This window comes from Dermochelys coriacea, chromosome 4 (assembly GCF_009764565.3).
Source record: "Dermochelys coriacea isolate rDerCor1 chromosome 4, rDerCor1.pri.v4, whole genome shotgun sequence".
In the NCBI taxonomy this organism is placed as follows: domain Eukaryota; kingdom Metazoa; phylum Chordata; order Testudines; family Dermochelyidae; genus Dermochelys; species Dermochelys coriacea.
This window is the reverse complement of record NC_050071.1, coordinates 94543212-94558941: the sequence shown is the minus strand read 5'-3', so window position 1 is coordinate 94558941 and position 15730 is coordinate 94543212. Positions and strand designations below refer to the sequence as shown.

At 41.2% G+C, this 15730-nt stretch overlaps 1 protein-coding gene across 1 annotated transcript in view; it reads right to left on the bottom strand.

The window, feature by feature from the left end:
- Window positions 1-15730, bottom strand: part of TEC (tec protein tyrosine kinase) — an 86883-nt gene that overhangs the window by 3318 nt on the left and 67835 nt on the right. The window contains 6 exon segments of the mRNA XM_038400499.2: window positions 1652-1809; window positions 2205-2323; window positions 7163-7227; window positions 10228-10444; window positions 10602-10773; window positions 14002-14076. Coding sequence (XP_038256427.1) covers window positions 1652-1809; window positions 2205-2323; window positions 7163-7227; window positions 10228-10444; window positions 10602-10773; window positions 14002-14076 — 806 coding nt within the window.

Here is a 15730-nt window from a genome sequence, read left to right as displayed (position 1 = left end):
TGCCGCAGATCCCATTGGCCGAGAACTGCAGCCAATGGGAGCAGGGGGGCAGGGCCTGCAGGTGGGGGCAGGGCCTGCAGGTGTGGGCAGTGCACGGTGCGGAGACCCCTCCACCCTTCCGCTGCCTAGGAGCTGCAGGGGGCTATGCCAGTGGGAGCCGGGGATTCCCCCACCTCAGTTAAGCGCCCCCCCGTGCACTCTCCAACCCCCTGCCCTAGCCCTGAGCCCCCTCCCACACACCCAAACTGCTGCTGCTGGCACAGGGGCTGCCTGAAAAGTCACAGAATCCATGACTTCCGTGACCTCCTTGACAGACTTGCAGCCTTATTTATAGCCAGGTATTACAGTATCCCATTGATTTTTGTCATTTGACCATGTTTCTGTAATGCCTGATACATCAAGGTCCTCTTCTTCTCTGAGGCATTCTAGTTCAACTATTTTTGCTTTTATGCTTTTTGCAGTTGTGTATGGATTTCGTAATTTTTACCAGCTGCCTGTTTTTATTTAATTCCTGACACTGACACTCTGCTGATTTCAGAGATGATTCCCCTTTGGTCTTTTCCTGTCCCTGCTCTCGATCAATTATAAAGCAAAAGAAATCTTTTCCCCTAAGAAATAAACATGAAAAGTTGAGTGAGACAAATGGTGTCAGAAAGTCATTGGAATAATACTAAAAGTTACCAAGTCACAGGGCCCAGTCCTGGTTTCAGTGAAGTCAATGGCAAAATTCATTTGGATTTCAGTGGGAGCAGAATGGGGCCCATAGTCAATGAAAGAAAGTTTTCAGTTTGCATGCGCGGGGCGATTTCAGGAATGTGTGTGATCAGTTGATGCAGAAAATCCCAACATATGCCTTTAGTGCCTTCAACCGCTCTTTGTGGAACACCATATCTTTTGAACTACAACATTTAATTTTGCTGCTGTTTGTCATTTCTTCCTACTTTTCTCTCTATTCTCATTGGTACCATTATTAACCTGTTTTCACTTTTAGTTATCCTGCTGTCTGTTAATAACTGTATGTTAATGTTTTTCCCATCACTTTTTTTTTTCTTTTTCTTTCCCTATCTGTGTAATAACCTCTGGGCATCTAACCACTTTGTTTATTTCAAAGTGCTCCTATGTGGTCACTCCAATACCCATCTCTCCATCCTCCATGTAAATCAAGGCCACTAAAACCATCTTATTCTTATTCCCTATTTGATCTCTCTCTGTCTCTTTGTCTTCTTCCATTGGCTCCTCCTTTAACTCTCTTCAAATTTTAAGACTCACCTTCAAGAATATACAAAGTTCTAACCTGGCCTAGATTTCTGATCTCATCTCTTATTATGTTCTGCCCCTGCTGATCCATCAACAATAGCAGCTTAACTGCCTTATTCATTTCCCCCCCACCCACACGCACGCCTTTCTCCGCGTTTCTTTCCATAGTGCCTGTATGTACGGAATACCCTGCCTATTCTGATTCACCAAGACATACTCTCTCCACTTTGAGTTCCTCTGGAGGAAAGAATACAAGAATGGATCCTCAAGGTTAATTCATGGTTAAGCAGGGTGCTTTTGAATAAAATGCAATCAGAATTTTACACTGGTAATTAGGTGTGGTAACAAAACTCAGCTTTTGGGTGGTAAAGAAAAGACAGAAAAAGAAACGTACCTCATGCCAGCACATCACCATCACTTCATACCCATTCTTGGTTGCTAATTTTGGCCGATAAAGACGCTCTCCTTGGCTAACCATAGTTACCACTTCATAATTTGTATTTTTCTCAAAGGGCATTTTACCTTCAGTAAATACTTCCCACATTAGAACACCTGGAAAATGGAAGGCATGAATAGATTGTCAAGTAAATTAACAAATCCTTCTCTGAAATACATGTATGCCACTAACTGTGGATTTGTTTTTTTTGTTTGTTTGTTTTTGAATGGTAAGTGTGGTCAGTAAGGGCCCTATCCTGAAAAAGCTCAGTCCCCTAACTACCCAAGGGGCCTAATTCACCTAACATCTGTGTAAATGAGAAGTAATCCACTGACTTCAATGGAATTATATCAGTGGAAAACTGGGGCAAATGAGAGAAGGATCAGAACCAATGACTTCACTGAGCATCTCCTGGGAGGTTTAGATTCTCCTTGAACAATTGGACACTAATTGCTTATTGGTGAATTGGGGGAAAAAAAAATTCTTATTTAATTGCTAAAGAGTGTCTTACCAAATGACCAGACATCTGATTTGCTGCTGAATCGGCTATAATTAAAAACCTCTGGGGGACACCACTTTACAGGAAATTTAGCACCTGAAGAGCTTGTGTACTGGTCATCGAGGACATACCTAAAAAACAAAAGCATGTGATATTTCCAGTCTGATTCTGTATATGAAATCACCATTTATGTAATAAAAAATGAGCAGTACTTGTGGCACCTAAGAGATTAACAAATTTATTTGGGTATAAGCTTTCGTGGGCTAACACCCACTTCACTGGATGCATGAAGTGGAAAATACAGTAGCTCACGAAAGCTTATGCTCTAATAAATGTGTTAGTCTCTAAGGTGCCACAAGTTCTCCTTTTCTTTTTGCGAATACAGACTAACACAGCTGCTACTCTGAAACCTACAGTAGGAAGATAATTTATATACACCAAGAACATGAAAAAATTGGTGTTGCCATACCAACTGTAACGAGACCAATTAATTAAGGTGGGCTATATCAGCAGGAGAAAAAAAACCCTTTTTTAGTGATCAGGATGGCCCATTTCAAACAGTTGACAAGAAGGTGTGAGTAACAGTAGGGGGGAAAATTAGCATGGGGAAATGGTTTTTATTTTGTGTAATGACCCATCCACTCCCAACCTTTATTCAAGCCCAATTTAATGGTGTCCAGTTTGCAAATTAATTCCAATTCTGCAGTTTCTCTTTAGTCTTTTTTGGAGAATTGCGACTTTTAGGTCTGAAATGGCATGACCAGGGAGGTTGAAGTGTTCTCCGACTGATTTTTGAATCTTATAATTCTTGATGTCTGATTTACGTCCATTTATTCTTTTGCGTAGAGATTGTCCGGTTTTGCCAATGTACATGGCAGAGGGGCATTGCTGGCACATGATGGCATATCACATTGGTAGACGTGCAGGTGAACGAGCCTCTTAGGTGTGTCTGATGTACCCATAGCAGTGCCGCTATATATACCTTCAAGTCAGCAGCACTGCTATGGGTACCCACATGGCCCCACAGTATGCCAACATTTTTTGGTTGACTTAGAACAATGCTTCCTCAGCTCTCGTCCCCTAATGCCCCTACTCTACTTGCACTACATTGATGACATCTTCATCATCTGGACCCATGGAAAAGAAGCCCTTGAGGAATTCCACCAGGATTTCAACTATTTTCATCCCACCATCAACCTCAGCCTGGACCAGTCCACACAAGAGATCTAGCTCCTGGACTCTACAGTGCTAATAAGTGATGGCCACATAAACACCATCCTATACCGGAAACCTACTGACCGCTATACTTACCTACATGCCTCCAGCTTTCATCCAGACCACCTCACATGATCCGTTGTCTACAGCCAAGCTCTAAGATACAACCGCATTTGCTCCAATCCCTCAGACAGAGACAAACACCTACAAGATCTCTATCGAGCATTCTTACAACTACAATACTCACCTGCTGAAGAAAAGAAACACATTGGCAGAGCCAGAAGAGTACCCAGAAGTTACCTACTCCCGGACAGGCCCAACAAAGAAAGTAACAGAACACAACTAGTCATCACCTTCAGTCCCCAACTTAAACCTCTCCAGCGCATCATCAAGGATCTACAACCTATCCTGAAGGACGATCCCTAACTCTCACAGATCTTGGGAGAAAGGCCAGTCCTCACTTACAGACAGCCCCCCAACCTGAAGCAAATACTCTCCAACAACCACACACAAGAACCACTAACCCAGGAACCTATCCTTGCAACAAAGCCCATTGCCAACTCTGTCCACATAACAATGCCCTCTGCCATGTACATTGGCCAAACCGGACAATCTCTACACAAAAGAATAAATGGACGTGAATTATAATATTCAAAAACCAGTCGGAGAACACTTCAACCTCCCTGGTCACTCAATTTCAGACCTAAGTCACAATTCTCCAACAAAAAAAACTTCAAAAACAGACTCCAATGAGAAACTGCAGAATTGGAATTAATTTGCAAACTGGACACCATTTAAATTAGGCTTGAATAAAGGTTGGGAGTGGATAGGTCCTTACACAAAATAAACCATTTCCCCTGCTAATTTTCCCCCCTACTGTTTACTCACACCTTCTTGTCAACTGTTTGAAATGGGCCATCCTGATTATCACTACAAATTTTTTTTTTCTCCTGCTGATAATAGCCCACCTTAATTGGTGTTAGGGGGCTTGTTCCTTCACCTACCTACTTCCCTGATCCTTCTTGCATGAACAGAAAGCAACAATACCTGAAGTCCAAATATGCAAACAATTCAATATTTTTATTGGGGTGAACTTCCAGTAAGCATGATTCCAGTTTCCTTCCTTAGTGTACCCTTTCCCAGTTCTGACACCACAGAGCCTTATACCTGTGTACCTGTTCCCCTTCCTGCCCTTAGCCAAACATGATTCCAATTTCCCCACCCTTCCTGATTGACAGCAGACTATATAGTAAAACTTGAGTTCTGCTTTGCTATACCATAACCGATCATTTTCCTGAAATTTAACTAACCAATCCTAAAATATTGTAACATGATTATGTAACCAATTATATTCCAACACCTTAATTAGCTTACACCCAGCAAAATTTAATTATACAGCAGACAGGAACAATCACAGAACCAGACAGAGATTATACAGACAAACAATAGCAAAGTGGGAACTATAATGACAAAATACAGAAGTGAGGATTTCACATCCCAGCTATTGATAAGTGAGTTCTTGCCAGATAGGATGCTATCAAACAAACTAAGTTTCCTTTTACATCTTCTAGCCATTTCCCTTTCTCTGGAGGTGATAGGCACTATCAGGACAGGACTGTATTACTAACAGCCCAATAGCACCATATTTCAATGTGACTAGTTTGGAATGTGAGGAGGTGACCGGTCGCTTCCCAGCTTATGGCTGCCTCTGTTGCTTAGCCAAAGGCCTTAGCCTAAGAACAGGGCCTCAGACTGTCACAGTAAGAGAAGGACCTTTTTGATTCTTTCTTTTATACCGCTAACTAGCCAAGTGATAAGAATACACCTAAATTCTTAGTTTGGCCTTTACAGACAGTCCTGAATATCTATATCCTAACAGTTGGTCTCGTTACAGTTGGTATGGCAACACCCATTTTGTGTGTGTGTGTGTATATATCTTCCTACTGTATTTCCCACTGCATGCATCTGATGAAGTGGGTTTTAGCCCACGAAAGCTTATGCCCAAATAAATTTTAGTCTCTAAGGTGCCACGAGTACTCCTTGGTTTTGGGTTTGGTTTTTTTTTCTCATACAGACTAACATGGCTACCACTCTGAAACTATTTATTTCAAGGAGCTCACATTGCCACCTAGTGGTTCATGTTTGTTATTATCACAAAGTGTATTTGAAAATAACTTCAGTAATAGCGTTAAGGTTTTATTTATGCCTCTGTTAACTTTTCTCATTGTTGCACAGTCTTCCCTTGTAGTTATTAGTTTCATATTGTAGGTCGGGGTTCTCAAACTGGGGGTTGGGACCCCTGAGGGGGTTGTGAGGTTATGACCTGGGGGTCGCAAGCTGTCAGCCTCCACCCTAAATCCCACTTCACCTCCAGCATTTATAATAGTGTTTAAATATTTTAAGTGTTTTTTAATTTGTAAGGGGGCTTGGACTCAGAGGCTTGCTGTGTGAAAGGGGTCACCACTACAAAAGTGCCAGTTTCTTACTCAACAGAGATCTGGTGCTCATGGGACAGTTTTGTGTTCAGATATCATGTGGGTGCACAGGTTGAGTAGATGGGAAGGGTGAAAGGAGCCAGACACCGTGCACTTTGACAACAACTGGTGCTGTCAAAGTCCCTGTTCTCAGATTGCTTCCTCATAGTGTCCCCACAGGGACCCATCAATGGAGCTGGCAAGAAGTGTAGAGAAACTCCAAGAGAAATTGTACCACCCTGTGGCACTGTGCCTCCTAGTGTTCCTGCATCACCGTTTACTCAGATCCAGGCTATTTGGGGCCAGTGTGTCCTGTTTTCTTTATTTACAAAAATAAGGTGTTACAACTGCTAACCCTGCAGTCTGACTACATCTACTGAAGACTAGATTCTATTGTGCTTTGTGCATCATCAACATAATTTTCAGATTCTGTTTAGAGAATCATCTATCATAAGAAGATTGGAAAATGGCAGGAGCTGGAAATGTGAAGTTTTCTTTTTTTTTTTTTTTTTTTCATGAACAAATTTTGTCCAACTTTATTCCTTGAGATAGTACAAGAAGAGAGAGCCCAATTGTCCAAATGTGTCTGAGTTCTCATAATAACAGGTTTCAGAGTAGCAGCCGTGTTAGTCTGTATTCGCAAAAAGAAAAGGAGTAAGGAGTACTTGTGGCACCTTAGAGACTAACAAATTTATTAGAGCATAAGCTTTCGTGAGCTACAGCTCAAAATGCATCCGATGAAGTGAGCTGTAGCTCACGAAAGCTTATGCTCTAATAAATTTGTTAGTCTCTAAGGTGCCACAAGTACTCCTTACTCATAATAACAATACTTCAAGAATTTCAAAACACTTTACAACCAATTATGGCCCATTATACCCATCATTAAGAGGCCCAGTCTCCATAAGTGATGCACAGCAAAGGGTTGAGCCTAGTCTGTATATTCTGTTCAGAGCAGGGTCGAAGCTACACCTCCTTACTCCATCTATATGTAAGATGTGCTAAAGTGCATGTCACAATAATGCACCATAAAACAAGTTGCATCATATTGCTGTTACTTTTTTAAAAATAGGAAGAAAATATCACACTGCGGCCACAAAATAAGTAAGTTTGAGAGGGAGAAATTTACAAACCACTGGAAATAAGAGAAGTTAGTTACCTGGAGAAAGAAATGTCACTTTTGTCTGGAATTTTAAAGTGATGTAATGTCTCAAGTGCAAGAACACATGTTATGCCAAATCTATTCAAAAACCATTGCAAATAAGTATGTCAACTTGGCTATACCTTGTCATTCCAAAATCAGACACTTTCACCACTCCTGACTCATTCACTAAACAGTTTCTGGCAGCCTGGAAAGGGAATAATTATGTATATTAATGATGAGAAAAGATCAAAATAAGAACATGATTAGATGAAATTCTATTTATTATATATTGGGATAAATTCTGCAATCACTATTTAGAGAAAACTCGCATTGAATTTGATAGGAATTCTGCATGAATAATAACTGTACAATGGCGTCTGTTCTTGTGAAGCCCAATCATAATTTATAGTGAGAGAATAAACACAATGCTTGCATTATTTGCATGTTCATTTTCTATATGTAGTATCTGATCCTTTTTTCACTTATGCTAGCATAAATCAAAATAAGTTGAAGTCAGTGGAGTTACACCAGTATAAAAAATCAGAATTTGGCTCAGAAATTAGACACCTACTGGGTGACATGATTTATCTGCTTATATTCTTTATTATTTTATTATGTCATTTAACTAAAACTATGGGGGCTGAGTCTATTCTCCCTTACACCAGTGTAAAGCAGGAATAGTTCCTCTGAAGCAATGGAATTACATAGGTATAAACTCAATATGATGATCACAGTCAGGACCCCTGCTGTTTAGCATTTTGTTCTTTTCTAGTGCATCAGAACCTTCTCAGGCCCTAGTCTCTTTTCCCACATGTTCTAACTCATTTCAGTGGTGGTGCACATGATTTATGGGTATAAATGAGAAGAGAATCAGACCCTAATATCTTAATGATATAGCAAAGTTCATCATTCTGAGAAACAATTTTGTTGCCTCCTGTGAAAATTACCATTAGTATAGCTGTCACTTATATTCAGACAGTGTACAACAAAGGAAGACCAACTCTAATGATCTGATTCTCCATTTTATCAAAGCAAGCAGTGTTTCAAATGCAACAGGTTTTTTTAGAGCAGTGGTTCTCAACCGGGGTACATGTGTAAGCAGAGTCAGGGTGAGCTCTACCCTGACATCTGGTGGCAAGTTATGCAAAAGGACTTCAGGGGCTGATCTCATTTGCATAGGCACATCCACCCTGCCTAGATGGTCACTTTGGCTGCTGTAGGAGTCCCAGTTTCTCTGTTATAGAGGCAGAAAGAATAAACTGTTATTATCCTGATTATGTGAATCAAGGACAGTGGAACTATACTTTGGTCTTTTGTTATGATGGAGGGACTCACCATCAACTAAGCAGCACTTGCTAGGCAAGGGTCATGGGTTCAAAAACCCAGTGAATAGAGAGAGGCTAGGGATAGGCATTAGTACCTGGTGGTATGGATCCCTGAAACACCAATTGTACCTTCTCCTCTCTCCATTGTGGAATATCCGAGCTAATTTTGATTTCTATTAGGAGTCTTGTTACAGGATGCTGAGCTGAATTCACTTTGGGCGAATAGTGCACCAGCACTGAGGCTCCCCTACTACAAGCTGAAATCACTAAAGAGCTAAAATTACTAAGAGCTGAAGTCAATGAGTGCTGTGTTAAGCAGTGGGAGGGACCTGAAGATGTATTGCAGGATAGCTGGAGTGGCTCACGGGATGGCTGATGGAGCAGAGCGACTTGTGGGATGGCTGGCAGAGTGGAGCCCCAGGGAGAGGCGGGGCAGTCGGCTTTGGACCACGTAAGGTGCTCTTTAAACCCCCGCCCCATTTCCCCCCAGGCTGGGAGGTAAAACTCTGCAGATAAACTTTCGAACTCTGGGGCTGCATTGACCAGGGGCATAGACTTTTGGGTTGCTGGACTCAAGAACCAAAGGGAAAGGACATGGCATAATTTGCTTGGTGTGGGTTTTTGCTCATGGTTTGTGTTATGAGTCCTGTTGGTGGTGGTTCCCCCACATAATGCCACATTGTTTCTCTCTGTTAGTAAAAGGCTTTTGCTACACTCAGACTCTGTGCTTGTGATAGGGGAAGTATTGCCTCTTAGAGGTGCCCGGTTGGATGGTATATATTTGTCCCAGGTCACTGGGTGGGGGCTTGAGCCGGTTTTGCATTGTGTTATTGGAACGGATCCCTAGATACTGAACCCGGCCCTTGTTGCTGCCAACTCTGATGGGCAGAAGGGTTACACATGTAACCCTGGGGATATGCAGGGGTTTTCCAGTGGGCACATCAACTCATCTAGATATTTGCCTAGTTTTACAACAGGCTACATAAAAAGCACTAGGAAAGTCAGTACAAACTAAAGTTTCATACAGACAACTTGTATATACAGTTCTGTATACTATACACTGCAATGCAAGTACAATATTTATATTCCAATTGATTAATTTATGATGATATGGTAAAAATGAGAAAGTAAGCAATTTTTCAGTAATAATGTGGTGACACTTTTTTTTTTTGTATTTTTAAGTCTGATTTTGTAAGCAAGTAGTTTTAAGTGAGGTGTAACTTGGGGATATGCAAGACAAATCAGACTCCTGAAAGGGGTACAGTAGTCTGGAAAGATTGAGAGCCACTGTTTTAGAGGAACAGTAGTATATTACTTATCTTAGATTCCTACATGTTATCTAAATCTGTGTCATATTAGAACCATTGTGTAAGATACACTAAGATAGAGAGCTTTCCAGACCTCATCCCATTGCTCACCAAGGTAAATGTTTAAGATCAGTCACGAGGTCAATGATGAAACAGATGATGTAAATAAATTCTTTAAGTGCAAATATATTTGCTTACTGAGACAGACATATTATAAATGAGCAGGAGAAATTACTTTGTGGTTAGTAGGAATTCTGAATAATGAAATTAATATACTACAAAGCATAATTTTCTGTGCAGAACTGACAATAATAATTTTATTAAAATATTTAGGAGTTTTTAGGAGGTTTTTTAATCCACTGCCCATGCAGATTCAATCATTCATCCCTGCCCCAGATGGGTCAATTTTGTGGATTTTGCTTAATATTAACACAACCAGTTAAACGATAGCATATATTTTTGAGAAAGTTATGAGTAACTGAAAAAGAGAGATGTTTAGAATAGAAACAGTTCTTATCCTTAACTATTAATGCATAAATGAGAAATGTAGTAAAGAGGCTGATATGATATTACCAGATCTCTGTGGATAAAGCTGTTTCTCTCCAAGTACTCCATCCCTTCACATACATCCTGGCACATTGTCAGCAGGGTATCTTTATTAAAGTGTCCACGTTTTTGTCGAAGGTAATTCAGTAGGCACCCATGTTCCATGAACTCTGTCACTATGTAAATAGGCTTCTGTTGTGTACAGACTCCATAGAGCTGAACTAATTTAGGATGGGTTAGCTTCCTGAAAAGATTTAAAATATATCGTTATTGTAGCTTTCATCCCTCCAAGAAGTTATACAAATCTCACCTGGCTAGAATTTTTTATTTATAAAGAAATGCATATGTACCAGAAACCTGGGTCCTGTGGTATAAGTGCTAGGTACTATATAGCAACTCACATCATTACTTTAGCTTCTTCTATGAAGTCCTCCTCATACATTGCACCTTCTCGGATTGCTTTGATGGCCACTTTATATTGCGCCCTCCATTTGCCAAGACGCACCACTCCAAAGAGACCACTCCCCAATTCTCTCATGAAAGTCAATTCTGATGGATTAATTTCCCATTTCTCTATAAGAAAGAAAAAACAATGACTGTTAAAATATAATAGGGAACATATTAGATCTAACGTGACGGAGTGTGTGAAAATACTATTAAATTTTGAGAGTTAGGTGTACTTTAGAACCACTTTAAAAATCTTTGTGTATCATAAATTGTGAAACGGGCACAGCCTACAGCAAACTTTTAACCAAGACAGAGGTCAAAATCAGACTCCGTTTTTTAAACCATTAATTAAATACTAGTCACTGAAAGCCCATGCTCTTGCATAGGTGTCATTCATAAAGTTGTGTGCTTAAAAAAGCCGAAAACTTATAAAATGGATGGTAACAGACTGTGAATCCCAGTGATGATTAAACCTGGTCATATTCTTTCATAGATTTTTAAGGCCAGAATGGACCACGGAGATCATTTAGCCTGACCTCCTGTATAGCACAAGCCATAGAACATCCTCAAAATAATCCCTGAAGAGTATCTTTTAGAAAAAACATCCAATCTTGACTTTAAAATGGTCAGTGATAGAGAATCCATTGGGACCCTTGATAAAGTGTTCCAGTGGTTAATTACTCTCACCATTAAAAATGTACACCTTATTTCCAGTCTCAATTTGTCTAGCTTCAACTTCCAGCCATTGGATCATGTTATGTCTTTTTCTACTAGATCAAAGAGCCCATTATTAAATATTGTAGATACTTATCTCTATATAGATACATATCCCTATGGAGATACATATAGACTATAAGCAAGTCACTCCTTAATCTTAACTTTGTAGGACTAAATAGATTGAACTCCTTGTCACTATAAGGTACATTTTTCTAATCCTCTAACCATTCCTATGGCACTTCTCTGAACCCTCTACAGTTTATCAACATCCTTCTTGAATTGTGGGCACCAGACCTGGACACAGTGTTCCAGCATCAGTGCCAAACACAGAGGTAAAATAACCTCTCTACTTCTATTCAAGATTCCCCTTTTTATGCATCCAATGATTGCACTAGCTCTTTTGGCCATATCATCATACTGGGAGCGTATATTCACCTGATTATCTACCACAACTTGCACATTTTTTTCAGTCACTGCTTCCCAGGATAGAGTCCTTTATCCTGTAAACCTGGCCTACATTCTTTGTTCCTAGAGGTATACATTTACGTTTAGCCCTTTTTAAAATGCATATTGTTTGCTTGCATCCAGTTTAGCAAGCAATGTAGCTCACTTTGAATCAGTGTCCTCTTCATTATTTACCACTTGCTCAATTTTTGTGTCATCTGAAAACTTTCAGTGATGATTTTGTGTTTTCTTCCAGGTTATAAAGATGTTAATTAGCCAAGAATTGATCCAAGTTGGACCCCACTGAGAACCAAGCAGCTTGATGATGATTCCCTATTTAGAGTTACATTTTCAGACCTATCAGACAGTTTTTAATCCATTTAATGTGTGCCATGTTAATTGTGTAGTGTTCTAGTTTATTAATCAAAATGTCATGTGGTACCAAGTCAAACACCTTACAGAAGTCTAAGTATATAATGTCAACACTATTACCTTGTACAACCAAACTTGTAATCTCACCAAAAAACATCACATTAGCTTGACAGGATTGATTTTCCATAAATCTGTTCTAAACAAAAAGAGCTCTCAACCAAGCTTGTAGCTGTTTCCATCACTTCACACTGACTCAGACATTCTAGGCTTCAGAGTGGTGTTTGAGGTTATTGTGTGTAGTGGTTGTGTTACTGTGTGGGTGGCTGCATTGATTTGTGTGTGGGTTGTGTTACACTGGGAGAGTTGTGTGGATTTGTGGCAAATGAGGGGTATGTGCTGAAGGGGGGGGCTGTATGTGTTTGGGTTTATTGTGGATGCTTGTTTTGATTTCTTGGGTGGTGCTGGGTGATGTGTTGATTTGTGCAGGTGGCAGTTGGACCAAGTAATCCACATAGTTTAGTCTCTTGAGGGATGTAATATCTTGTTGTTGTTAGGATTATTGTGTGGGTACTGGGTGGTGTGGTGACCTGTGATGTATATGAGGTCAGAGTAGGTGATCTGGTGGACCCTTCTGGCCTTAAATTCTATTGCCTTAATCCACCATTTGTGCAATCTCCCTCATACAACCAATGAAACTGAGGCATGCAAATTAGTTGTAGAGTAAGGATGGTGGTCTGTTGAGTTACCTCTGATATCACAATGGACAAAGACGGTTGCCAGGGGATAGATGCAGGGCTATCCCTAGGGGGGTGCAGGGCCTGGGACAACCCCGCCACTCTCTGGCCCAAACCCCACCCCCACTGCACCCCTTTCCCCAAGCCTCCGGCCCGCCTCTTTCTGGCTTCCACCCCCTCCCACAAGCGATGCCAAGAGCAGGCAGGGTGGAGGAGGCTGGGGCTAGGTTGCTCACTGCTGCTGGCGCCATGCCCCCTCACTAACCACCTTGGCCACCCTGAACCCTGCATCCCAAAGCATGGGATTCAAGCCAGTTGTCCCAGTCCATCCTATGGACGGGATAGCTCTGCATATATGTACTGGTGTAATCCATAAAGTCAAAGTGATTGAGAACTTAAAAATTGGATGGTAGCAGACTACACAATCCAGTGATGATTGAACCTGATTGTATTCTGAACAAAAAGAACCCTCAACCATGCTTGTAGCTGCTTCCATTGTTTCAGACTGACTCTAAGACATAAAATTCAGAGTGATACAGAGTGCCAATCCTATTATATAGATTGACATTGTATTATCATTTGTATTAGACTTGAATCAGCAAACTGCCCTAAACTACAATTTTCTCTATTCATCTAAGCATCATAAACTAGAGATGCACAATGTCTGATGTGCTAGGTGTGAGCCAGATCATTCCATTCCATCCCACCCCATGGAAAGCCAAAACAAAATATGGGATGGCCAAATTTAAGTAGTAGAAAGAGTTGGATGCCTGCAAAGGAGGAAAGGGCATGACCCTCTAACCATGCAGGTCTCCAGGCATTCCTAGGGGCAATAGAGCAGGGCAATGAATTCTTGGGGAGGAACAGACCCTCCTACAACTTTCTTCAGGAGCAATGTAGTCCTTGCATTTACTGACACACCTGGATTCCAAATCTACTCTTCCTGTGAGGCTTTAAAGAATTAATGCAGACAGTCACAATACAAATTAGAGATTTCCATCATTTTTAGTATATATTTTGTTAATTTAGATTTACACAATGTCACTTTCTAGGAAATTAGTGTATATTTATGAAGGTGTGTCATTACCATAGCTGAACCCTGCAGTAGTTGGTGCAGGCTGCTTCTTTGGAGTCACTGGGTATCGCAACCGTGTAACAAGACCTAAATTTGGAGAAAATATATATAATGGAACATAGTCCTACCCCAAAATAGTGTTAGGCAGCAAGTCACTCATATTTTATTGTGCATTATAATACTGGATAACCATGAGAATATAGGTTTCAGAGTAGCAGCCGTGTTAGTCTGTATTCGCAAAAAGAAAGGAGTACTTGTGGCACCTTAGAGACTAACAAATTTATTAGAGCATAAGCTTTCGTGAGCTACAACTCACTTCATCGGATGCATTTGGTGGAAAAATCAGAGGAGAGATTTTATATACACACACCACAGAGACATGAACAATGGGTTTATCAGACACACTGTAAGGAGAGTGATCACTTAAGATAAGCCATCACCAGCAGCGGGGGGGGAAAGGAGGAAAACCTTTCATGGTGACAAGCAAGGTAGGCTAATTCCAGCAGTTAACAAGAATATCAGAGGAACAGTGGGGGGTGGGGTGCGAGGCAGAAATACCATGGGGAAATAGTTTACTTTGTGTAATGACTCATCCATTCCCAGTCTCTATTCAAGCCTAAGTTAATTAATTCCAATTCAGCAGTCTCTCGTTGGAGTCTGTTTTTGAAGCTTTTTTGCTGAAGGATAGCCACCCTCAGGTCTGTGATCGAGTGACCAGAGAGATTGAAGTGTTCTCCAACTTGTTTTTGAATGTTATAATTCTTGACGTCTGATTTGTGTCCATTCATTCTTTGTACGTAGAGACTGTCCAGTTGGCCAATGTACATGGCAGAGGGGCATTGCTGGCACATGATGGCATATATCACATTGGTAGATGCGCAGGTGAACGAGCCTCTGATAGTGTGGTTGATGTGATTAGGCCCTATGATGGTATCCCCTGAATAGATATGTGGACAGAGTTGGCAACAGGCTTGGTTGCAAGGATAGGTTCCTGGGTTAGTGGTTCTGTTGTGTGGTGTGTGGTTGCTGGTGAGTATTTGCTTCAGATTGGGGGGCTGTCTGTAAGCAAGGACTGGCCTGTCTCCCAAGATCTGTGAGAGTGATGGGTCGTCCTTCAGGATAGGTTGTAGATCCTTGATGATGCGTTGGAGAGGTTTTAGTTGGGGGCTGAAGGTGATGGCTAGTGGCGTTCTGTTATTTCTTTGTTGGGCCTGTCCTGTAGTAGGTGACTTCTGGGTACTCTTCTGGCTCTGTCAATCTGTTTCTTCACTTCAGCAGGTGGGTATTGTAGTTGTAGGAATGCATGATAGAGATCTTGTAGGTGTTTGTCTCTGTCTGAGGGGTTGGAGCAAATGCGGTTATATCGTAGCGCTTGGCTGTAGACAATGGATCGAGTGGTATGATCTGGATGAAAGCTAGAGGCATGTAGGTAGGAATAGCGGTCAGTAGGTTTCCGATATAGGGTGGTGTTTATGTGACCATCGCTTATTAGCACCGTAGTGTCCAGGAAGTGGATCTCTTGTGTGGACTGGTCCAGGCTGAGGTTGATGGTGGGATGGAAATTGTTGAAATCATGGTGGAATTCCTCAAGACCTTCTTTTCCATGGGTCCAGATGATGAAGATGTCATCAATGTAGCGCAAGTAGAGTAGGGGCATTAGGGGACGAGAGCTGAGGAAGCGTTGTTCTAAGTCAGCCATAAAATGTTGGCATACTGTGGGGCCATGTGGGTACCCATCCGC